The sequence below is a fragment of the Ursus americanus genome, chromosome 29 (assembly GCF_024610735.1).
Source record: "Ursus americanus isolate L20-20 chromosome 29, mUrsAme1.1.p, whole genome shotgun sequence".
Classification (NCBI taxonomy): domain Eukaryota; kingdom Metazoa; phylum Chordata; class Mammalia; order Carnivora; family Ursidae; genus Ursus; species Ursus americanus.
This window is the reverse complement of record NC_142155.1, coordinates 234425-261292: the sequence shown is the minus strand read 5'-3', so window position 1 is coordinate 261292 and position 26868 is coordinate 234425. Positions and strand designations below refer to the sequence as shown.

The following is a 26868-nucleotide window of genomic DNA, read 5'->3' as shown; positions in this document are numbered from 1 at the left end:
GAAACACTTCATATTATAAAGTGACTCATCATTAACTGGACCATAAAGCAAAATCTTCACCCTGTGTCCCAGGTATTACACAAAAACTATAAATCCGCATTTCCTAAACCAGTGTTCTGCAAGGGGCTCCTGGAAGAAAGGCTTCTATAGTCAAGTTAAGAAACTCCTCCTTTTGGAGATTCACAATGCACAAAGTATACTACAAGCTCTGAGGGATGTTGCAGTAAAGAAATCTACTTAAACTATTAAGTGATAAAAGACAGTTGGAAAATAATACATATTGTGTTATCCCATTCAGGTAAAACAAAATCAAATCCTAAAATTATGTGTATACATCTGTACACACACATATAGAAATGCACAGAAAAATGTGAGGATTAACACTAAACTGATTAGGGAGAAAATGACTTCTATTTTTTACTCTATATATTTTCATAATGTTTGAATATCTTAATATCAGGGAAAAATTCAATTTTTTAACATAGACTTTCCTCAATAAATATGACCCCTTTAATTTATTTTGTACTTTTTGCATAATTATTACTAACCATCTTACAGATCTTTTTGGGAAATGTTTAAACACTAATTTAGGATCCAAAAAGTTCTGATACATGTTTGATTGCACAGCTGTTATGTATCACTTCTATTACCAAACAGCTGGTCCTTACTAAAAAATCTCTGAATGTTTTCCCCAAAACAGGAAAATAAAATTATTCTTAAGTAAACAAAATGCTCAAATATTTGTCCTTCCCCCTCCCCCCCCAACATAATAAAACTCTTAATGATGTTCTTGAAAAGTTCTCACCTTATGTGTGCTTCTAAGAGATAAATCTAACCCTAAGAGGCAAAGGCCAAATTCAATTTAAAATAAGCATAACAGATCCTGATATTTTCAAGATATGTGGCCCAATATGGATCTTTATGAATCCCCTAATTCACCAATAGTACACAGAATTTCCCAATTAAGATGCATGAAGAATAATGGATAAAAATAAGTGATCCTTTCAGATCCTTCACAAGTCCCTAAGTAAAAAATGAGGAGTAGAGGACAAGAGAAAGACATGCTAAGTTTACTCACTACTCCTTCCCAAAGAGAAGTCTTGAAGTAGATGTGATTCAAATTTGTGCCTCAGCAAAATAAATTACTACATTCGCTGGCTTTCCATGTTGTCCCTAATATCAAAACTAAGACTGCTAATAAAGCCATGAATGCTAAGGGCTGCTATTACAAAACAGGTAAGAAATTATTTCATCGGGGCACCTGGGTGGCTCAGTCTTTAAGTGTCTGCCTTCGGCTCAGGCTGTGATCCCAGTGTTCTCGGATCGAGCCCCACATTGAGCCCTGCATCGAGCCGGGATCGGGCTCCCTGCTCAGCAGGAAGCCTGCTCCTCCCTCTCCCACTCCCCCTGCTTGTGTTCCCTCTCTCGCTGCCTCTCTGTCAAATAAATAAATAAAATCCTTAAAAAAAAAAAAAAAGAAATTATTTCATCATTTACCTACAGAAGACTTAGCCCAAAATAGCTTTTATTCACTTTTATATTCAGACCAGGGATTTAACTTAACTGTCTTCACACAGAGCAGGACTATTCTGAGACTAATTCAATGATGAGAATTCTCTAAGATGCAGTCCAAAGGCCTCTTCAATTCTTACTCTGTATTTTCTCTCTAGGCATTATTATTCACTACACGTAACTCCCGTATCTGTATCATTTACCATTCGTTTCTATAATTTCAGAACCTGGATATCTAACTGCTTATTAGACATTTCCTACTGAATAATGCATAGGCACTTCACATTCAAAATATTCTAAACTAAGTATCCTCTGCTTTGACCCCTTGACATTTTTTCCTTGTATTTCCCACTCTATAAAAGGTTACCACCATTCATTTACCTTATGGCTCAAGCCTACCTCCTTTACCGAAGAAGTGACCATTCTCTTCCTCTGAGAAACTCTGTGACTTGAACATGCCTCCTATCACATGTATGTTTTATCTGTATACCTGTCTTCCTGCTAGACTGAACTACTTTTTATATCCCTTGCTCTCTGCATAGTGCCTGACATGTGGAAAGTGCTCAGTAAATTTAGAATGAATTAATTAATTCTAATCCTTTACTCATAAACACTACTGCAGTTTTTCTCATAGTATAGTGTGCAGCAGGATTCCAATTGTCCCACAAACATATCACTTTGATCAGTCTGATTATAAGTTGTTCTTGAAAGAATCTGGCTACTGCATAAATAGAAAAAGCCTGTCTTAAAGTTCATAGTGCTTATATCATAAAAACCAAATTTTATTTAACTAATGAGCTAATTTTAATGAGCTAATTTTACTTGGTCTTTATAACTATTTCTAAAATGATAACTCAAAATAAAAATTAGTTTCAATAATTACTATACCTTGTGGGTTGCCTGGGTGGTTCATCTGGCTAGGCATCTAACTCTTGATTTCAGCTCAGATCATGATCTGGGGGTTGTAGGACTGAGCCCCACATCAAGCTCTGCACTTCCATGTGGAGTTTGCTTGAGATTCTCTCTCTCTCTTTCTCTCTCTTCCTCTGCCCCTCCCCCCCACTTATGTGCTTGCTCTCTCTCTCCAAATAAATACATAAAATCTTAAAAAAAAAACAACACTAAGTGATCTCAAAGAAATGCTAATCTATAATAAACTACTTAAATATTATACCTGGAATGTAATTCATCATTTCTTCAAAAGTCTGTTTTGCTCGTTTTTGCTTATCTTGGAGAGAGCGAGGTTCAGTGTTTTCACAGAATACAGCATCTAAAACGAGACAAGAAGAAATATTTGCTGGAATTTTTACCTATTATACACAAAGTACCTCTTCATTGCAGAAATACTAATAAACCAATGAAAAACAAGACACAAAAGTACATAAAACATGAAACACATGACAAAATACAGACCTCTGAGAAGTGTTATAAGTGAGACCAAACGGTGCTCCTGAAACAGCTGTTCTAGTTTACAATGAAGATAGTAGTCAGTATACATTTCCAGGGTGTTTTTAAACAGGATTCGAGTTCCCATTAAGAGATGATGAAGCCAGTCAGGAACTTGGAAAACCACCCGTCCTGAGAAGGATCATATAGAATATTTTGTTAAGATAAACAGATACTTCAGGGGCGCCTGGATGGCACAGTCATTAAGTGTCTGCCTTCGGCTCAGGGCGTGATCCCAGAGTTCTGGGATCAAGCCCCACATCAGGCTCTTCTGCTAGGAGCCTGCTTCTTTCTCTCCCACTCCCCCTGCTTGTGTTCCCTCTCTCGCTGGCTGTCTCTGTCAAACAAATAAATAAAATCTTTAAAAAACAATAGCAAAAAAAAAAAAAGATACTTCAAATATTCTCCAGTATAAAAAAACACAAATGGTCAATATTTTATTTGTAAACACTAGTAACTTTAATATGTTCAAGACCAATTATATCAAATTCTTATAAAGGAAGTATCTTCAATTTAAAAAGAAGTTATAATGGGGCAATAGTGAGAGCATTAATTTGCATCACAGAAGAAATGATACATGAATGAAAAATAGGTTTTCACAGTAACCACATAGACCTTACCTACCTACATACATCAGGTAATCATAGACTCCTTCTACAGTCATCATCTCCATAAAATAATTCTGATTGTGCTTTCTTTCTGTATTCTCAGCACGGTTTGCATTATTCTTAAACAGATCACTGAAAAGCTAAAGTAAAAATTGAAATAATAAAGAGATATATAGTTTATTACACCTGACGATAACAATCACTAAAGCCAAAGTAACTCAGAGTACAGGCACTTAAACTTTTCCAATCAAAACAGAATTATCAGATAGGTTAAGACACGACAGAAAATTCATTATTCACAAAGAAACCCTTTGTTTTTTAACACCAAAAGGAGCAAATGAACACGTAAAGATGTATAAATATATTAATGACAGCTAATTTTAAAACTAACATGACTTACAGATTATAATTCACAATTAAAGGGTGTTTAGATGTGAATATTGAGCTTTAAACAAAATTTGGACAATAACAGTCACAGCCCAGAAATGCCTAATCAGTGTGAAAAAAACAAGATGTAGAAAATTACTTATAGTAAAAAATGATGAAATGCAACTAAATCTCAGCCCTACTTACCCCCAGGATATGCAAAAAAGTCTATTACCAGGAATCAAGGAACTAGAAGTCTGACAAAAAAGATCAACAAAACCCAAAAATGAAAAGGACAAAATCTTTGGCAAGAGTGATAAAAAGAAAAAAAAGAAAAAGACACAAATAATGTTAAAAATAAAAAGGGATAGCTACAGATGTCAGAAAAAAAAACAAGTTTAGGCCAAAAGAATTTCAGATTTAGATAGAATAAAAAATGTGTTGAAAAATATAACCTACTGGGGTGCCTAGGTGGCTCAGTTGGTTAAGCGTCTGACTCTTGATTTTGGCTCACGTCATGATCTCACGATTGTAAGATGGAGCCTGGCATCAGGATCTGCACTGGGTGTAGATCCTGCTTAAGATTTTCTCTCTCCCTCTGCCCCTCCCCCCACTTAAAAAATATATATATAAATATATGAAACCTATCAAAACTGGCTCATATTGGGGCACCTGGGTGGCTCAGTTGATTGGGCATGTGACTCTTGGTTTCACCTCAGGTCATGATCTTGGGGTCATGAGATCAAGCCCTGCATCAGGCTCCACACTCAGCTCAGAGTCTGCTTGTGCCTCTTCCTCTGCTCCTCCCCCAGCTCATGCACACTTTTTCTCTCTCTCAGATGAATAAATAAAATCTCTGGAAAAAAAAAAACTGACTCATGCAACAAATCTGAAGAATAATCATTAAAGAAATTAAGTTGGTTTTTAAAAAACCTTCCTACAAACAAAACTCAAGGTTCAGGTGACTTTAACAACCAGTTCAACCAATTATTTAAAGAACTAGTAATTACAATTTTATAACTTTACCAGCAAATAGAAAAAGGTTAATATAATTTTGATATCAGAACTTCACAAGGATAGAATAAGAATAAAAAATTATAGGCCAAGTCCACTCATAAACATGAATGCAAACTTCTTTAGCCTTATTTATGAAGAATATCTATCAAAAAAGCTACACTACATGATTTAGTGGTGAAACACTGAAATCATACCCTTTGTACAGTAGTTCATAGCCATGAATGAAACAAAACCATCATTTGCATATAAGTGTGTAAATCTAAAAGAATTAATAAATATATTACTAAAGTTAATACAAGTCTAGCAAGGTTATTGAATTTAAAAAATCAATACACAAAAATTAACTATTTGTTTACCAAAGAGAAAGTTACGAAGTGAGAAAAATATAAAAGATACCTTTTATAGTAACAAAAAAGTGAAATTTTTTGGAGGGGAGGCTATCCTTTGAGTTCACATAGCCCCCCATGCTGAGCACGATTCTGGAACTAAAGTGAGCTTCCTTTTTTTTTTTTTTTTTTTTTTTTAAAGATTTTGTTTATTTATCTGCCAGAGAGAGCACAAGCAGGGGAAGCAGCAGGCAGAAGGGGAAGCAGGCTGTGGCTCAGCAAGGAGCCCAATGCGGGATTTGATCCCAGCACCCTTGGATCATGACCTGAGCTGAAGGCAGACACTCAACCAACTGAGCCACCCAGACGTCCCAAAAGTGAGCTTCCTGCGAACTGGAAATATCTTTATATTCCAGTGCCTGGCACTCAACAGTAGGCACAGGATAATATACCTGCTTAATGAATGTATTAAATATTATATAAGCCATTGAAATGAGATAAAATAAACATCAAATCAATATAAATACATTGTATCAATTAATTGCTTGAGTATTGGAAGTTGGTGATTTACCACCTAAGGAAACCACTTTAAAAAGTTCCCCAAATACAGAAATGGCAAAAGTTTATAAATACAATTATCTAGAGAAACATGTACCTGTTAAAGTAAAGAGGCAAGAAACTACATAAAATACCCTTTTTATACTGTACAACTGATTTCCACATAAAGAATATAAGTCCCATTCATTTCATTAACACATGATTCTCCCTATAATGGAAAAGTCTCAAGTAGGACAACTTCAAACTTCATGACTCTAAGGCAATATGCTGTACCTTCTTGTTGTTTTCTGAAGTAGGGCTGAGAATGGTCAGTTCTGGTTTACTTGGTTTAGGCTTTGGAGATTCACAAGAATTAATGAAATTCATGATGAAAGGTTCCAAATGCTGACCTTTCTGTTGTGATACAGAAATTATGGTATGAAAATCAAAAATCAAGATTATGATTTTTAATAATCATATAAGCCATTAAAATTTACTGATATTTAAATATGTTCATAACTATCATGTTACAGAATATACATAAATCAGTTATTCACCTCTTTCATTAGTTTTCCAGGAACAGACTTTATAATTTTTCCTGCAATTAAAAATAAAATATTAATTTTATGAAGGCATAATGTATCTCATAATTGCTTACATGTATACTTCACTAGGTAATTTTATTTTTTTTGAAGATTTTATTTATTTATTTGACAGGGAATGAGAGAGAGCACAAGCAGGGGGAGCAGCAGGCAGAGGGAGACGGAGGAGCAGGGAGCTGGATGCGGGCTCCATCCCAGGACCCCAGAGTCATACCTGAGCCGAAGGCAGATGCTTAATGACTGAGCCACCCAGGTGCCCCTTCATTAGGTAATTTTAAATACTGAACAGCCAAATAAAAAGTAAAACAGTAAAAAATTTATAATTCACCATTTCACATTCAGTAGAAATTTACAATAAATATGATATTAACTGTTTATAGATACAACATTTAGGATTTACTTAAAATAATACAGTGGGATTGAGGAGGGAGGGAAGGGACTGAACAAGCCAAGTGTTGGTAACTGATGAAATAGAGTGAGAAGTTTATTATACAAAATTCTCTACATTTGTGTATATTTGAAATTTTCCATAAGAAATGTTTTCAAAAGATTTTGGGGCGCCTGGGTGGTGCAGTCGTTAAGCGTCTGCCTTCGGCTCAGGGCGTGATCCCAGCGTTCTGGGATCGAGCCCCACGTCAGGCTCCTCTACTAGGAGCCTGCTTCTTCCTCTCCTACTCCCCCTGCTTGTGTTCCCTCTCTCACTGGCTGTCTCTGTCAAATAAATAAATAAAATCTTAAAAAAAAAAAAAAAAAGATTTTAAACAATAATGAATATAAAGGTATCTAAAAACATGCAAAAGTTAGTCAAAAAAGTTTTAAGAACTGCTACAACATTTAAATTGGCTGTTTAGGGGCACCTGGGTGGTTCAGTCGATCAAGCATCCAACTCTTGATTTTGGCTCAGGTCATGAGATCGAGCCCCATGTCGGGCTCCATTTAAGATTCTCTCTCTCTCTCTCCCTCTCCCTTATCCCCTCCGCTCGCACTCTCTCTCTCTCTAAAATTAAACAAAAACAAAAAAACAAAACCCCACACTATTTAAATAATTTATATTCTGCGTTTTAGATTATTCTAATCCTGTTTGCCAAAACTTCTTCTTGATCTTATCTCTAGATTCTCTTATTTTAAAATATCAAACATCTTGAGATTTTCTCAAACATTAGAAATGCCTGTAAAAATTAGTCAAAATTGATAAATGCAACTTAAAATTTCTTGCAGTTCAATTTAGAAAAAAGTAGACTTATGGCAATAGCAGGAGACAAACTAACAAATTAAAATGGGAGAATGTTTTACAACATGAAAACCACCCAACCCTCTCCCATCAGACTATTTCTCCTTTGCTACCCCCACAAACTATGCTTCCCTCCCTAGAATTCTCCAAGTGCCTAGGGCACCTAGGCGGCTCGTCAGTTAAGCATCCAACTCTTGATTTCGGCTCAGGTCATCTTAGGGTCCTGGGTCAAGCCCTCTGTCAAGCTCCACACACTCAATGGCGAGTCCACTTGAGGATTCTCTCCCCGCCCCCGTTCGCTCGCTATTAAATAAATCTTAAAAAAAAAAAAAAAGAATTCTCCAAGTTCCTTAAACTACGGAGCTTCATCCTGTTCTTTTCTTTATCTCCTACATGCTCTTCCTGAGCCAATATATTTGCTCTGATTTCAAATAACACTCAACTCTCTACTGCTTGCCTACCTCCTGTCCTCTCCTGCCTTACAGAGCTTCTTTAACAGGATTCTATAAATTCAACAAGTTCAGAACTGCCCTTATCTCAGCAAGTAATAGCATCCCTCCAATTGTTTGAATAGAAACCTGCATCATCTTTGATCATTTCTTCTCCTTCAGCCAAACCTAGTCAGCAACCAGATCTACCCAATTCCGGCTCCTAAACATCACATATAACCAAATACAAAATGTCCTCATATTTTCCCCTGATAAGAAATTCTCCATGCACGAACATCAAGTATTTTGGCTCAACTAAATGTATTAATTTGAAGAGATACAAATGAAAGCCAAATGCCCATCTGTAATATTTAATTCATTTGTTTAGTTCTATATGTACTTAAGATTATATTATATAAAATATTTTTAGAAATATTGTTTTACTTCCATTATTATCTTTAACCATTTTATTCAAACTTTTCCTGCTTATATTACTATGGTGTATACTGAACTTTATATAAAAGAAATCATGCTGTATATATTCTTCTGTGTCTTCTTTCATTCAACATTATGCTTTTAAGATTATCAATGTTGTTGCAAATAGCTGCATGCTATAGATATCCATTTTATGAATCTACCACAATTTATTTGTCAATCTATTGGTAATGAACATTTGTATTATTTCTAGTTTGGGCTATAAAAACAATGATGCTATGAACATTCTTCAATATGAATAAAAGATTCTCCACAATATATCTCAGAGAGGGACTGCTGAGTCATTCTGTTTCATACCAAACTGTTTTTCCAAGTAGTTTCCAATTTATATTCCTAACAGTGTATAAGAAGTCTGTTAGAATTTGACATATCGCTTCACTATATAAACTATTCCTCTACATTAATTTGAAAATGCTGATTATTTTCAGTTTATCCTCAAATACATGATTCTTTAAATTGACTTACCAAGATTTACATCTGGTAGTATCTTATCAAGAAACTGTGTTTCCCCACCATTGGGGGAAAGAAAATCTGCCAGAAGTTGACTGTTACTCAGTTCTGGATGCTGCAGAAGTTTCTTGAATGAAAAAAGAAAAAAGGGGGGAGAAAGCTTAAAAGGTTCATCAAAAATATATTAGTACAAGAACGAAAACAAAAAGCAAAAAAAAATTTTTTTATCCTCAAAAGTGATTTTATATTCAGAATAACAAAACTACATTTGTAGAAAGAATAGTATCACACAGCACCTAAGACCTCAGCCTCTACAGTCAGACTCTTCCACTCACTAGTGAGGTGTCCCTAGAAACTTAGTTCCTAAATTACCTAAGAGTTTCCTCACATGTAAGATGAAAAAAATACTACTTACTTTACAGCGTTGTTATATAAAGCATTTAGCACTGGACCTGATACACAGGAAGGAAAATTAAACACTAGCTAATATTTCTTCTGTTTCTCAACCATAAAACAAGTACTACAGTATCGTATAACTTTCTTGGTAATTAAAAGAAGTTGGCACAAAGGGTTTTGCAGAAAACTAAATGTGGAAATGTGAAATAATTTGGAAAATCTGTTGTCTGTTCTTCTTGCAACACTATTTTCTTACAAGATAAACTGACTTTTAAAAGCCAAAAATAACCCAGTCTTACCTAATATTGTTTTGTAACTTGAAACAGTTACAAAACTTTGAGCAGAAATCTCTATAAATGAAATACCATTAACTACAACCTTTAGCTCCATATCACCAGAAAATATTCTTCTAGAATGTGGTGCTCTAGTTCTTAGAAAGATTTAGTTCATTCAAATAATGGGTTAATGGTACAAAGGCAAAGGTTAACACTACTACATACAAATATCTTGCAGTAGTTAATAGTTATATCATGTATCAATTTTCACACTACCAGAAAATTATATAACAAATATTTTCTAGGTTGAAGTATTTAACCATTCAAATGCAAGATATAAAATACAAATATCCGGGGCGCCTGGGTGGCTCAGTCGTTAAGCGTCTGCCTTTGGCTCAGGGCGTGATCCCAGCGTTCTGGGATCGAGCCCCACATCAGGCTCTTCCGCTGGGAGCCTGCTTCTTCCTCTCCCACTCCCCCTGCTTGTGTTCCCCCTCTCACTGGCTGTCTCTCTCTGTCAAATAAATAAATAAAATCTTAAAAAATAAATAAATAAAATAAAATACAAATATCCTTTTACACTGATGATTATTTTTAATTTAAAAAGTACTTACTTTGCACAAGGAGGCATTCAAATTTAACTGAATTAACAATAAAATCTACAAAATTCCATGCCCATTAAAAAAAGATTTTTTTTAACAAAACAAAACAAAAAAAATATCTCCTTTTCGGTCATGCACTTCATCAAAGAAAGATTGTCATGAATTTTAGAGAAATCTAAATCAATTTTAGTTAAGTGTCTGACTCTTGATTTCGGCTGACTATACTAACACTGGAAATAACATACCAATTACATTGTTTACATAACACTGTGCACACACTGAAAAAAATAAAATTCAATTCCAAGTGCTGACTGGTAGAGAATCAGGAGGTCCCAAGAAACTGAAAAACATCTACAAATTGCAAAAGAAAAAAAACTGAGGAATAAAATGGGAGGAAAGATTCACAAGTTCAGAAGTGCTAAACGCAATATCAAACAGAAAACAAGACAAAAGGGGCATCTGGCTGGTTTAGTAAGAAGAGTATGTGACTCTTGATCTTGGGGTTTTGAGTTCAAGCCCCACGTTATGAGTAGAGATAACTTTAAAAAATAATAATTTTTTTTAAAAAAGACAACAACAAAAAAATTACCCAGTATACTTAGAATGTATTTCATCTTATGCAACAAGTTTTTCTTTCTTTATTTTCTCACACCAAACATTTTAAATTAAATCCAACATACAATTTTTCTTCTAAGGAAGGATCTGGTATTTCATTGGGTATCAATTTTTTTTTTAAAGTATACTTTTTTTGAGCAAGGGAGTGAACAAGCGGAAGGGAGGGGGAGAGGGAGAGGGAGAGAGAGAACCTTAAGCAGGCTCCATGCTGAGTCTGTGGAGCCCAACATAGAGCTCAATCTCATGACCCTGACATGACCTGAGCTGAAATCAAGAGTGATGCTTACCCAATTAAGCCACCCAGAAGCCCCTAAAAAGTACACTTTTCACAATAATTCATTTCCACATGGAAAAAATATCTTAAAAGAATTTTAGAGGGGCGCCTGGGTGGCTCAGTCGTTAAGCATCTGCCTTCGGCTCAGGGCGTGATCCCAGCGTTATGGGATCGAGCCCCACATCAGGCTCCTCCGCTATGAGCCTGCTTCTTCCTCTCCCACTCCCCCTGCCTGTGTTCCCTCTCTCACTGGCTGTCTCTCTCTCTCTGTCAAATAAATAAATAAAATCTTAAAAAAAAAAAAAAAAGAATTTTAGAAATACATACTGACAGGTATCTGTAAAACAAAATATATACACACAAGAGAAAAAAAAGACGAATTAGACAACGCTATGATTAGCAAAGTTTTAAATTGAGCTGGTACTGTACCTGTAAATATTCCTGAAACTCTTCTCTCTTAGACTTTAAGAATTCATAATTTTTGGGGCCAATGATCCTCTTGGAAGGAAGCTGGGCATCAGGAAATGTGCCTGAAATTAATATATATGAAAGTTATTAGTATGTTCTGCTACTATTTTAAAAACCTAATTTATAATTTACTATGGCAAATTCAGATTCACAATGCTCCCATATAGAGATGCAGCATTATCTTTTAAATAATCTGGACAAGGGGCAACTGAGTGGCTCAGTCAGTTAAGTATCTGCCTTCGGCTCAGGTTATGAGCCCAGGGTACTGGGATGGAGCACTGCATCAGGCTCCCTGCTCAGTGGGGAGCCTGTCTCTCCCTCTCCCTCTGCTGCTCCCCCTGCTCATGCTCTGTCAGGTAAATAAATCTTTTTTAAAAGATTAAATAAATAAATAAATAATCCTGAGAAAACCCATAAGCTTCAAGTCAGAAGTCCAGACCAAAGAACCTGAGTCTACTGATAACCAAGCTGGTCACCAACTCTTTGTTGACACAGATTTATTTAAGCCTTCTATACTAGTTAAAAAAAAAAAAAAAAAAAAAAAAAAAAAAGCCTCAAAAAAATACCATGAGATTATTTTGAAGTTGGTGGGATTCTATTAGACAAAATCTTATAAAGAAAAACACCTACTCTCTCATGGGAGAAAAAGGTACCATGTTGCCAAATACTATACAAGATTAAAAACAAAATTTAAAAACCATGGACATGTGGCACCTGAGTGGCTCAGTCAGTTGAGCATCCAACTCTTGGTTTTGGCTCAGGTCATGATCTCAGGGTGATGCCCAGCATCAGGCTCCACACTGGGCATGGAGCCTGCTTAAAATCCTCTCTCTTCCTCTGCCCCTCCCCTCAACTCCCTCCCCCTCCCTCTCTCTCTCTCAAATAAATAAATCTTTAAAACAAACAAACAAACAAACAAACCATGGACATGCTTTCTCAAACAGGGCTGACTTTAGAAATTTAAATACCAAAAAGGAAAATATTGTTGGGAAACCAATCAACTTAGGTTGATCCAGAGCTTTAAAGTATGGATTATATTTCTTCTCTCAACTCTAAATCCAAAGGAAAAGTTCTCAGAGAAAGGAGATGAGAATGGTACTGCACAAGATTGGCAGAGACAAAGAGAAAACCATTTTTTTTTTAGATTTTATTTATTTGCGTGTGAGAGAGCACGCGAGCACGGAGAGAGCACGCAAGCGGCAGTCAGAAGGAGAAGCAGGCTCCCCACTGAGCAAGGAGCCCAATGTGGGACTTGATCCCAGGGTCCTGGGATCATGACCTGAGCCAAAGACAGATGCTTAACCGACTGAGCCACCCAGGTATCCCAAAGAGAAAATCATTTAAAGACAAGTACAAATTCAAAATCTACGCAGAGTTTGGAGTGGGACCTTGTATTTCTTATCATCCTATAATCTCCTTATCATGGGCTTTGCTCTTAGTAAAAAAGGTTCCTGTCCTTGGTCCTCAATTCAGAACCAACCTGAATTTGGATCAGGGACACTCCACAAAGCTTCTCTAAAATAAAGATTCATGGGCGCCTGGGTGGCTCACAGTCAGCTAAGTGTCTGACTCTTGACATTGGGTCAGGTCATGATCTCAGGGTTGTGAGATCCACGCTGGGCATGGAGCCTGCTTAAGATTCTCTCTCTCTCTACCTTGCTCCCCTTCTGCCCCTTCCCCACCCCATCTACGTGCTCACTTGCGCTCTCTCTCTCATAAATAACTGAATAAACACATAAAATAAAAAGATTCAGAATACACAAATCAAACTCATGAATCTACATACAAAATGACTATAAATGTTTCATAACTACATCCCTGACATTAACTAAAATAAATGGATGATAAGAGAGACTGGAAGGTGAGGGGAAGAACTAAAAAGGAAAAGTGTTCCCCTTTTCTGACTGATCTATCCTTAAAAGAAATACTACACTACAAGTTTTGTTTCCATATCTAAGAGCTAAATCAAAACATTTGCCATGATGCAGAGCAAACGTGTTTATCAAGAAAGATGGTAAAAGAACAGAGCAACTCTGAAATGCCTGGTTTAAATTCTCTGCCACATTGAGATAAACAAAAATTCAGCTGTAAAGAATCTTTTCTAAAATACAATTAAGAATAACTATCTTTTAAATTTTAACATTATTATTTAAAAAGCAATAAATGTACACTGTAAAAACTTAAAAAATATAAGCCAGAAATAAGATAAAAACAGTACATTCCTATTATGAACAGCAGTGTACACAAGTGTTACTGTTACATTTTCTTGGTATAATTACTTAAAATCAAAAAATTAATTTACTTCAACAGCTTCTTCAAGAAAGCTAATGCTAAAATGTAACATTTTATACCAAAACAACATACCATGAAATTCTGTTAGTTTTGATTCAAGTACATAGAATTCTAGATATCTTCTATAGACAGACCAATGTTCAGGCTCATGCCCAACTGTAAATTGAATAAATACATAATAAGTAATAAATAATTTTATAAACTACTATTAGAAATTATTCCAGTCTTAATAATTTATTATTTCTTAACATCACATTAATATATTTTATCCCGTATTTTAAATTTCTTAAGAGACTGATAAATTTTACCTATTTATGAAGTTATCTCAATAATACATTTTTCTACAACAGAATCATAGAGCTGACAGAAATTTCAAAAAATAATGCAGTTATTATTTTTAAAATGTCACAGAAATAATGTATTTCATAAAAACTTATAATCAATTTTGAGTCTCTGTAATACTTACCAATTGTCCTGATCTAAAACAGTACAGAACAGCACTATCCAACAGAACTTTCTGCAATTCTGAAAATGTTTTCTATTATCTGTATTAATATAGTAGCTATTAGCCACATGTAATTACTGATCATTTTAAATGTGGCTATTGTAGGTAAGGAACTAAAATTTAAATATAATTTAATTTAATTTTCAGAGATGTATGTGGCTACCAAATTGAATAGTACAAAGTAACGGTTTACAGAAGAAGTTGGGTCAGACCGCCTATTCCAATCCCAGTTCCCCCATTTATTAAGTAAACTTGAACAAATAACTTAACCTCAGTGTGCCTTAAGTTGCTTAGAATAAAAGAATTATACTCATTACATAAAATAATCCACCTAAATCACTCTGTATAGTGCACAGCACAGAGTAAGCACCCCAAAAATGTTAACTGCTATTAATAGCATCTCATCTCATTGTAGCACAGATTTGGAAATGCAATGTACAAAGTCAACTAAAACCACAATAACCCAAAAACAACACCTGTATTTAGAAAAAAACATGATGGGGCACCTGGGTGGCTCAGTCACCTAACCATCTGTCTTCAACTCAGGTCATGATCCCAGGGTCCTGGGTTCGAGCCCCGCATCGGGATCCCTGCTCAGCAGGGAGCCTGCTTCTCCCTTTCTCTCTCCCTCTGCCTCTCCCCCGCTTGTGCTCTCTCTCTCTCTTTCTCAAATAAATAAATAAAAGCTTTTAAAAAAAGAAAAAAAACATGACATAGTCACAATCTATAAAGGAAATCGAACTTTTCTTCTTCAACACTGGTCTTAAAAGATCTACATCATACTCAGTTTTGGTTTTTAAAATCCTAAAATTGCTATTCTGCTACACATATAAAATCAACACGGTATTTAAATGATGCACTTTTTTTCCCTCACAGGCCATGGCTTCCTAAAAGCACATTACATTGACAGTCAAAGTCTGTAGCACTGCTGGGAAAAATAATCTGTAGTTTTAAGATTTTTCGGTTTAAATTTTATGGTTAAATTATTAAGGCAAACTTCTAAAAATATAGCACAAAAATTAATGATGTCTGTCCAAAAGGCAAAAACAAAGTATATTTAAAAGTATATCATATGTAAACCTTTGAAAAGGACATAAGTTACGTGCTCACATAAATTTACTTATAATGACAGGAATTTATATCTGAAGAGTCAGAAGTTTACAATAATTTCCTGAGAAACAGGAACAGTGTGGAAAGGGCCAGACTTAAGTACCAGGCACAGACGTAGTTGAACCCAGAAACTAACTACAATATTTCTTTTCAATTCTTTCCAACATTTAAAATGCCAATCAGTAGAAACATAAGACAAAGACGCATATAAAACCATGTTTGAAACTGAAATCAGAATATAACACCAACAATGGTTTTTCTCTACGCCTATTAAAATGCTGAGCTAGAAAAGCACCTGGCGGGGCGCCTGGGTGGCTCAGTTGTTAAGCATCTGCCTTCGGCTCAGGGCATGATCCCAGAGTCCTGGGACCGAGCCCCGCATCAGGCTCTTCCACTAGGAGCCTGCTTCTTCCTCTCCCACTCCCCCTGCTTGTGTTCCCTCTCTCGCTGGCTGTCTCTCTGTCAAATAAATAAATAAAATCTTAAAAAAAAAAGAAAAGAATAGAAAAGAAAAGCATCTGGCAAGACGGAATGGCAACAACAGCAAAATCAAGGAGCACTGACTCCGAACTGGACAGAGCGACCCTGCCTGGTACTTAGTTATAACAGGAAAAATCATAGACAGGTACTCTGAGCATTCTTCCTTTCCCATTCCTACGTTTTATTTCTTGAAATAGGATTCGCTTCTAAGAAAAATTTTAAAAACCTATTATTTTTTGAAAAACAAAGAAGGGGAACTATTAGCACTGACCTTCATGCTAACACTTAGTCACTCCTCTCTCAAAACCACCTCCTAACACTGCCACTTTTTTTCTTCTTTCACCACACAGTTCTCTCTTCCGAAGCTGAACTTCATTTTTGTGTCTATCATTCCCAAAATGTGCACAACTTTGATGTGCTTTTGCTTACACTGAATGCCCCACTTCTTGGACAAAACCCAGGGTGGTGACTATTATCTTGCTATGGATGCTATTTACCCCTTCTCTATTAGTTCACACCTGAAATAACCAAAAGAAAAAAGATAGCAAAACCTGACGAAAACTTGTCACATTGTGTTTTATCATATTTTTATAAATTCTAATTAGCCCACAACAACGGAGGAGAAATGCTGTCTTAATGAAATTGGTATAATACCTGATACACTGCTATATGCGTTACTCATAGTCAATTAAGCATAATGGCTAACAATGATGGCAGCAAAACCATTAAAAGAACATTACACAAAATACCTTGCTGCATTGTCAAATGTCTCACATGCGTCTACTCAATATGTATTGGTTGAACAAATTAATTAGTTAAGTGGTACTAGAGATAACCTATAGAAAAGCTCAAGCTTTCATTCAACCTTCTGTTCAGACCCTTATCTTTCGGATGTGCAGTCATACTCAAAAGTTAGAAATGGAAAAATGTTTATCATTCCTGATAAATATAGACTAATCAGCATCTTTTAAGAAAGGTATTCATAAAGCCTCCTACCTGCTCTTCTATCATTTCTTTCGACATCAATACAAAACACAGGTATTCTCTCCTTTTTCTCTTTCCTTTCAGAGGAAGGATCTTCAAAAAAGTCTACATATGGAATGCTAATTTTCCATGCAGCAAGGTTTCGGGGAGTATTAGGTGTGCTCACAGCTTCCACTGGAGAATCATCTTCCATTACAACAATACCTTCTTCAATCTGGAAAAACATCATCAGGAAAAATTTAATATTTCCAGGTCCTTTAGACCTATAGCATACAAGATACAACTATAAAGAATATGTCCATATAAATTCCATAATTTTCTAATACAAAACTTTTGAAATTAGGTGATACCAAATTTTCTACTAAAAATATAAAGATAAAAAATTAAAAACAAGTTACTAGCATCAACTCCAGGTTTTATTACATCACCTATATATGAAAATTCCATAGAAAAGAGAAAATAAGCACTTCAGAGATTAAAGATATTGAAAATACACAAATATAGAAAAATATTTAACTATGGTAATAAGTAAAAATTAAGGTACTGATATTTTTCATTCTGATAATATGTATTGAGAAAATCATAAAGCAGTTTTAATTAAGTACAGATGTTCACCGACTTATGATAGTTCAACTTCTGATTTTTCAACTTTACTGTGATGAAAAGCAATATGCACTCAGCAGAAACTGTACTTTGAATTTTGAGTTTTTATCTTTTCCCAGGCTAACAGTGTGCAGTGTGAGCCACAGCTCCCGGTCAGCCACTCAATCACGAAGGTAAACAACCAATACACCTACAGCCATTCTGTACGCAAACAGCCATTCTTTTTCACTTTCAGTACAGTATTCGATAAATTACTTATTATAAAATAGGCCTTGTGTTAGATGATTTTGCCCAACTGTAGGCTAATGTAAGTGTTCTGAGCTTGCTTAAGGTAGACTAGGCTAAGCTATGATGTCCAGTAGGCTAGGTGTATTAAATGCATTTTTAGCATCGCGTCAGGCTCCCTGCTCAGCAGGAAGTCTGCTTCTCCCTCTGCCTCTACCTCCCACTCATGCGCGCACTCTCTCTCCCTCTCTCTCTCAAGTAAATAAAATCTTTTAAAATTTAAAAAAAATAATAAAAAAATAAAATAAATGTGTTTTCAACTTACAATGGATTTATCAGAATATAACCCCCTCGTAAACTAAGGAAGATCTATAATTCCATTTCTGGGAATGCTGTCTAATGAAGTATTTACTCCAAGTAAATTTTTTTTAAACTGTGGAGAAGACACAAGTATAAATATATTCACTGCAGCTAAGTAATATAAAAAATGAAAAATGACCTGAAAGGGACCCACCTCCATAGAATTAAGTTTCTTTTTTCATCTCTTGGCTTCTAAAATTTTAATAATATAAATGTTTAACACAGTATTTTAAAATATTACTTGAAGAACAATTATTTTTAAAAAGAAATTTCAAACATGTTCTAGAAATATAAAGAAGGAAAAACTGTCTCTACTTCATTAAATTAGAAGAGAACCTCCGAATTAACACATTAAAACACCTGATCACCTAGACGTCTCAAATTCATGTTAAAGAAGGCAAAATATTACAGATAAAACACATCCATCTTGAACATACTTTTTTTTTAAAGATTTTATTTATTTATTTGAGGTGGGCGGACACAAGAAGGGGGCGGGGGAGAGTGAGAAGCACGCCTCCCGCTGAGCAGGGAGCTGGAAGCAGGGTTGGATCACAGCATCCTGGGATCATGACCTGAGCCTAAGGCAGACACTTAACAACTGAGCCATCCAGGCGCCCCTTGAACATACTTCTTTAAGACAAAGAGTCAAAGACTGTGCACACTTAAGAAATTTCTGAACAGTCTACTCAGAGCAAATGAGTAGTAGAGAGAGATTTCCTTCCAGAATTTTAGCACCCTACCTTCACTCTCAGTTCTACTTCTTTCCCACAGCTGGCAGTCACCTCTCTAAGTGAGTTCTTTCCCTCCCCCACAAAGTCCCTTAGCAATTATCCTTTTCTGTTCTTACCCTAAAATGGCTTCCCGTAATCCCTAATAAGACTGTTAGTGACCTTAGGAAGACCTCTTCATACTCTATTGAAAAGAAAAAGTCTTCAAGTCCTAAAAAGAAAAAAAGAAACTATAAAAACAGATGATATGTATTGGTTTTTGCCTTTTTTGGGACAAGGCTATCTCCTTACACACCTGAAAGAAAAACAGAGAGAAGAATGTGTGAGGGAAATGCCCACTCCACTACTTGGAACCTGAGGTACAGAATAGCATTTTCTATCGCTATTAAAACTATGTTTTGGTTAATGAATTCAGCTTCTGAAATATCAGAAGGGTAATTGATCATAAAATGACAGATAATTTGTTTAACAAGCTGACTAAATGCCAAAAGACAGACATTCTTGGGGCACCTGGCTGGCTCAGTCCGTGAAGCACAAGACTCTTGATCTCAACGTTATGAGCTCAAAGCCCATGTTGGGTGTAGAGTTTACTTTAAAAAAAAAAAAAAAATAGACATTCTTAAATAAAAAGTTCCCCAACATCAATCTAAGAAACAAAACGAGAGAACAAAATTCTTAACAACATAAAAATATTTATGAAACAAAGGACAAATTTTTAAAATGTATTACTGTTACTGTTACCACTCAAATGGTATTTATGTCAAAAAAGTTTAGTGAATAATCTCTAGGGCAGTATTTCTCTAAAAAATTTTCAGGGCTTCCTTTAATGTTATTTGAAAGTAAGTAAATATTATAAACCAAAATTTAATGAAAAGGAAAAAGTACTTTTTGTTTTCATACAGATCTTCCCTCTACAAAAAGGATGGAGAATAAGGGTGGCAGAGGATAAGAGCAAAAAAATGTCCCCCTACTTCCTTAAGAAATACTAATGTTCCTCATTATTATCTTTTCCTATATGGAGATAATTGCCAACAAACCAATGGGCAAATTACATACCAAAAGTTTATTTGCAAATCAGTTCTGAACTTGGACAGATAAACATTTTCAAATAGACTCAATCTTATGCAGTGGACTTTGGTTCCCAGGCCAGCATACATATGTCAATCCAATCCATAATTTACATTCATACATTTATGAGAACTGATGCTATTATAATACCGTATAGTGCTTACTGCACATATGCTAGGTACTGGCCTAAGTGCTTCGTGCATATTACTTGTTACGTCACAACAGCCTTATGTAAGCTAGATACTATCATCCCCATTTCACATGTGAGGAAACCAAGTCACAATAAAATTAAGCAATTTTTCCAAGGTCACATAGCAAGGAGGCACTGCCACCGAATGATCACATCAAGGTTTCTAAAAGAAAATGTCTTCTAGGTCCCAAATGCAAATCACACACCACTTTAGCCCTTGGTAGTGAGACTGGCAATTTCCCTTTCCCCTAAACTTCCTAAACAAGACAAGGAAGATTTCTCAAGTTCCCACCTTAGAACTAGCACAGTGGAGCGCCTGGGTGACTCAGCTGTTAAGCATCTGCCTTCAGCTCAGGGTGTGACCCCAGAGTCCTGGGATCGAGCCCCACATCAGGCTCCCTGCTCCACTGAGCTTCTTCCTCTCCCACTCCCCCTGCTTGTGTTCCCTCTCTCACTGGCTGTCTCTCTCTCTGTCAAATAAATAAATAAAATCTTAAAAAAAAAGAAAACTAGCACAGTGCTGGGGTGCCTGGCTGGCTCAGTTGGAAGAACATGTGACTCTTGATCTTGGGGTCGTGAGTTCAAGCCCCACGTTGGGGGTAGAGATTACTTAAATAAATAAACTTTAAACAAAACAACAACAAAAAAAACCCATAGCACGGTGCACTCTAAATCCTAACTGACACCATCTTAGTCTGGGTCAACAGCCTATTCACCCATACCTTTTCTTTTCAGAGTATTAGAGATTAGTTTGCTCTCTTCTTATACTTTTCCTTATCACTATCTTTGCTTCCAAATCAAGAATTTCCTTCTTCCTTGGGCCACTATAAAACGGAACTCTCTCATCTTTTTAAAGACTATCCTCCTATTCCTGAAGCAAAAAAAAAAAAAACAAAACAAAAACAAACAAAAAAAGCATATATTTCAAGTAATCAAGCAGAACAAAAAATAAAAAGTACATCTTCCCAAACAAAAATTGTGTTTTGGAAAGTTCACAATAACATGGGTAAATGCTTTCGTTGTAATATTAAGTGGGAAGAGAATGGGGAAGCAACCTATATACATAATTTAGCCTAATCTATGTGGATGAGAAAGGAAAGGTTTTTTTTTTTAATCACCAAAATGTTAACAGAAGTGGTTACTGAGTGGTAGAATTATGGGTGGTATTTTAAATTTGTTTCCACTTTTCTATATAATTAAAAAATTGAGACGATAATATGCTTAAAATTTTAAAAATACATAAATAAACATAATTTTGAAAAAAGACTACTTCCTCTGGTCTACTGTCTTTCTTCTACCCGCACTTTTAAGAAAAGACAAGGGCATAAACAGAAAAAAGAATGTTTTATTTGGATTACCTAAGAAGGAAAAAAAAAATTAAGATTTTCTTCCACTTAAATTATGAAGAAGCAATGAATCTCCTTAACAATTCATCACGCAATGGGACAGAGGTCAAAAAGAAAGGAGTAAGAGGAAAAAATGGGTTTATATACTTTTCTCTCCCCTATTCCTTCTTCTTGGTCATTGCCAATCCAATCACTACTATTCATCCCTTTTGATATCCAGGTTGGGAAATCTCTTAAGGGCAAAGTCTCTATCTTAATCATCATTTTATCCCCACTGCTCAGCCATTAAAGAGCAAAATAAGGATTCAGGAACTCTGTTTAATAAAGATTTGTTCAACAAATAAAAAGTACAAATGAGACAATATCTCTTTATGGAACTAACTGGTAGGGAAAACAATCATAAACATATCATTTCAAATACAATTTTTGATGCATGCTTTAACATATTATCTAACAAGGGGCACAAAGGAGGAATGTTCAATTCTACTTGGGGACCCAGGTAAGGGCTTAAGGGAAGCAGCTGGATTCTGAAAGTTAAGTATGAATTTTCTAGATAAATAAAGGAAGGGTATTCCAAGGACAGCACAATGTGCAAAGATCACAGAGATAAAATAGCATGGTGGGTGTAAAGTGCATATAAATGAACCACAAATCTTGTTAAAATGCAAATTGATTCAGTAGGTCTAGGATGGAACCAGAGATTCTGCACTTATAATAAGCTCCCAGGTAATACTGATACTGTTGATGCACCAATCACAGTTTGAGTATCAAGGAATAAGGACATCCATCAACAATTCTGTTTGCCTGGACGGTATGGTTGGAAAGAGATAAGATCAGGATACAAAGTAAAAGCTTAACCACAAGATGGCAAATTGTTTGACTATTAGAACTATCTCAGCTTAACAGAAATCATTCTGGCCTTAACAAGCAGTTAGCTTAGTGCTCAGGATCTTTACAAATTAGATTAGCACCATGAAACTATAATAACTAATGAAAAAAATAAGGGATAAAAAGTAGTCTGAAATAAGTAAAATAAAGGAGAGAGAAAATAGAAAATAAGCATGTCCAATTTTTTATGCCATTGTAGGTCTGAATTTATACATATATCAAATTGAAGAATTTTTACTTACAAAGTCATCTTCACCTTCAGCTAACCCATAATTAGGCAACATAGCTCCTTCCATTGTGGTACTTTTAAATACTCCTTTAATTTTGCTACCTATTCTGCTGATTCCAAATGATTCTCCTCTTTTCTGTGTGCTCCTAAATATTAAACAAAAATGTATCAAGTACATAGCAAATTATCATGACAGTCTAGTTTACTCTAAACAATAACAAAAATAGCTGTGAAAAGGGTAAACCGAAGGTAGAGCTAACATAATTTTTGGAGTTCTTAGTCATAGATTAAGCCCCAACATCTCAGAAGCCAAAAGTGACAGAACATTTAAAGTTTAAATTTGGGGGTATGAATAAATGGGACAATATTTACTAATAAATGTTTGGAATTCACCTTTTTAAAACAGTAACTGAACTAAAATGTTTAAAAGATGAGAGCCCCCTAGTGGTACATAGTTCTCACGGCCATACATATTCTAAAATAACAAAAAATGTGGTAGGACCAACATTCAAAACAATGTACCCATTTAGAACTGCACTGCTAAAATAGCATAGTGTAACAGAAAAAAATATAAAACTATGACCTTCTCAGTCCTTCATTTTTAGACAGACCCTGACAAAAAAATTCTGTCCTCTATGACTGAAAATTTTTAAGCAAATTTCAATTTTATTATCATATACCCAAAAGAGAAATGAAGTATAAAATGCATCTTACTTAACTTCAAAGTAATAACAATAACAAAAAGATAAAATGCCAAAGGGAAGGAAATAAATGCCAAAGGGAATGGTTAGCAATAAACATAAGTACAAAAGCAAATGTAGTGTAAGGAAGCAGCCTGCTCTGACATACATATTAAATATTGGTTTTGTAATTTTTTTCAAAAGTAAATTTCTAAAAGCAGAAATAGCTGGAAAGCAACAACAAAAAATAAGCCAAAAAGCAGCAAAAATTTCCTCCACTACAGCCTACTATCCCATGTTTCAACAAAGAAAAGCAGAACTTTTACCCAATTTAAAACTCATGCTCACCAAGTAATGCTGCCTGTACAACAAATACCCAAATAAAAAAAAGACTACTTCAAAATCCAAAAAAGTTTGCTTTGGATGCTTAACTTAATGGATAGCTATTATTCCTACAAGCAAAATTTATTTACTGAAATAATGCAACAATTACAGAAATAAAAATAAACTGATCAAGTTTCAAATATACCTGGTACATTAATGATATGTGCATTTTATACATGTCTAAGGAGCAAATCAAACTTATTTTAAAACTGGAAAAACTCTAATAAGCAGTTAGTAGTAAAAAGGGTACTTAAACAAGATTATTTTATTTAAACAAGAATTCAGTGTTTTTTTTTAAATCCAGCACTGTAAACACAATTCCCTCTGATAGTGTTTCCAAAACCAATTATGAAAATGTTAACAAAATATTACTAAAATCTCTAGAATTTGGATTATAAAAAATAAGGCTTTTTGAAATCTGACATTTTAAAAAAATATCTCACTTCTGATTATCCCCAGAAATGCACAAATACTGTAATTTCTTGCTTTAAAAAAAAGTTCTTTAAACAAAGTAATTCTAAAAGTAATTCAGCAAAACCAGTAACAAAAAAATGAATCAATAGCTTTGAAAAGCTAGATACTAGCTTTTCATTTTATTTTAAACTGACATTTTCATTTTATGACATATATCATGCTATTTCAAAAAGGAGATATCATCCAGGGAGGCCTGACTGGCTCAATTGGTAGAGCATGAGACTCTTGTTCTCAGGGTTGTGAGTTCAATCTCCACACTGGGCGTGGAGTCTACTTCAAAAAACAGATAAAATCAAATCATAAAAATGAAAACAAAAAGAAGATACCTAGAATCAAATTGGAGGCTAATTTTAAAAGGATATCCCAGGGACACCTGGTGGCTCAGCGGATTAAGCCTCGTCCTTTGGCTCAGGTCATGATCCCAGGGTCCTGGGATAGAGTCCCACATCAGGCTCCTTGTTTGTTCGGCAGGGAGCCTGCCCCTCCCCCTGGTTCCGCTCTTAGAGTCTCTCTCTTTCCCTCTCTCAAATAAATAAATAAAATCTTACCTATAGGAAACAAACTGAGGATTGCCATAGGGGACATGGGTGGGAGGATGGGGTAATTGGGTGACTCGCATTAAGGAGGGCATGTGATGAGCACTGGGTGTTATACGCAACTGATGAATTACTAAATTCTACCCCTGAAACTAATAATATAGTATATGTTAACTAAATTGAATTTAAATAAAATGTTTTTTAAAAATAAATAAATAAAAGGATATCCCAAATAGCTGATATAAAGGCAGTAATAATAGCAGTGTTTCCTTTTCCCCTTTTTGTTGTACTTAGGTTGTTTTGGGTATACTTTCTGAACTTAAACAGATAATTTATACAGAAAAAAAAATCACATGCTGTCTCGAGACTTACCGAAAATCATCCAAACTTAGGCTACCTCTGCAGTAGCAGATATGTGAAATTATACAAGGAAAGGAGAGAGAGAAAGCCCAGATATTAAACAAGTTTCACTTTAGAACACAAAACAAAATTTAGAAGCTTTAAAAGTTACACAACTGGATAGCATTTATCTTTGCAAAAGGAAAGAATTTGTATAACCTAATAAAGGAAAGAGAAAGTACCATGGCTGTTTTCGGGGGGAACTGGGGGTATGAATTCTAGATCATTATAAAAAGTTCTTAAACTAGTATGTCAGGAAATAACTTTGTATTTTTTGCCTTCATTTAGGGACACCATTTGTTTGATATGGGGGAAAGTATGCAGAGACTAAGCACCAAAAATTTGGCACGGAAAACAAACCCCATGTTTTCCAACACAAAATTCAAGTCCATATTAGATATAATTATGTGTGATCCACACATTTTGAAATACATGTTTTAAGCTAAGAAACAAAGTGAAAAAAAAATCCCTAAATATATTTTTTAAATTATCCTTCAAGCATGGAAGAAACACAACAACACATTAACATTAATATGCATTAAAATTTTTACTTTTAAAATACAATTAAACAGAATGTAGACAAAATATATGAATAAATATTTGACGTATTTTAAGCCACTTAGCAAATAAGCAATGCTATTCTAAATTTTCAACGAAAGAACATTAAGTCTTTTACTTATTTTATATAGGTAAATGAGTAAGTACCACAGAAGCAGAGTCCTGACAAAACTGATAGTTAAAGTCAGGTCAATATAAAGAAAAACAGGGGAGCCTGGGTGGCACAGCGGTTAAGCGTCTGCCTTCGGCTCAGGGCGTGATCCCGGCGTTCTGGGATCAAGCCCCACATCAGGCTCTTCCGCTATGAGCCTGCTTCTTCCTCTCCCACTCCCCCTGCTTGTGTTCCCTCTCTCGCTGGCTGTCTCTATCTCTGTCAAATAAATAAATAAAATCTTTAAAAATATATATATATATATATATAAAGAAAAACATACTTTTAAAGACCATAATCAGTACCCACAATGAAAAGAGCCCATATTTTCTTCCTGTTTATTTTATATTTTAAAGAGAGCAAAATTAGTGTAGTATGTTGAAGACAACCAGGTGTTCTCAAAGTGGCAAAGAAAGTTTTCCAGGTCTGAAGTTATGACCCTGACTTAGCTCCTCGGCAGGCTTACAAGATCAAAGAACCACTTCCCCTTAAGTGGCCCTATACAGGAGAGTGATTAAGCTTAATATTCTACTATGGCACTCCAAACATCCTGTCTATAAACAGAAATAAATTCCACCTGCTTCTCAAACGATGCTGGAAAATTTGATAAAAGTCTTTAAAAAGTATTCAAATCAGAGAGGTACTTGGATTGGGTAAAATGTTTTAAATAACAAGGATCGACTTTTTATTAAGTTGTCAATGTTTCATGACTGTAATATATAAATTCAACACTCAAAAAATTCAAATCTGTTTCTACATCCCTAGGTTATGTCAAAAAATACAATATAGGGGCGCCTGGGTAGCGCAGTCGTTAAGCGTCTGCCTTCGGCTCAGGGCGTGATCCCTGCAATCTGGGATCGAGCCCCACATCAGGCTCTTCCGCTGGGAGCCTGCTTCCTCCTCTCCCACTCCCCCTGCTTGTGTTCCCTCTCTCGCTGGCTGTCTCTCTCTGTGTCAAATAAATAAATAAAATCTTTTAAAAAAATAATAAATAAATAAATAAATAAATAAATAAATAAATAAATAAAAT

General features: G+C 35.2%; 1 protein-coding gene across 9 annotated transcripts in view; it reads right to left on the bottom strand.

Annotated features, from left to right (window-relative positions):
* SNX14 (sorting nexin 14) overlaps positions 1–26868 on the bottom strand; it is an 81166-nt gene that overhangs the window by 8597 nt on the left and 45701 nt on the right. For 6 of the 9 annotated variants that reach the window (XM_045798408.2, XM_045798413.2, XM_045798427.2 and 3 more), the window contains exons 16-26: positions 25103–25129; positions 22670–22802; positions 17032–17233; positions 14013–14096; positions 11610–11710; positions 9034–9145; positions 6370–6410; positions 6107–6226; positions 3583–3706; positions 2926–3090; positions 2687–2782 (exon numbers count right to left, since the gene is read on the bottom strand). In XM_045798408.2, coding sequence (XP_045654364.2) covers positions 2687–2782; positions 2926–3090; positions 3583–3706; positions 6107–6226; positions 6370–6410; positions 9034–9145; positions 11610–11710; positions 14013–14096; positions 17032–17233; positions 22670–22802; positions 25103–25129 — 1205 coding nt within the window. The remainder of the gene's footprint in view (positions 1–2686; positions 2783–2925; positions 3091–3582; positions 3707–6106; positions 6227–6369; positions 6411–9033; positions 9146–11609; positions 11711–14012; positions 14097–17031; positions 17234–22669; positions 22803–25102; positions 25130–26868) is intronic. The other 3 variants (XM_045798437.2, XM_045798461.2, XM_045798469.2) reach the window with 1 other exon arrangement.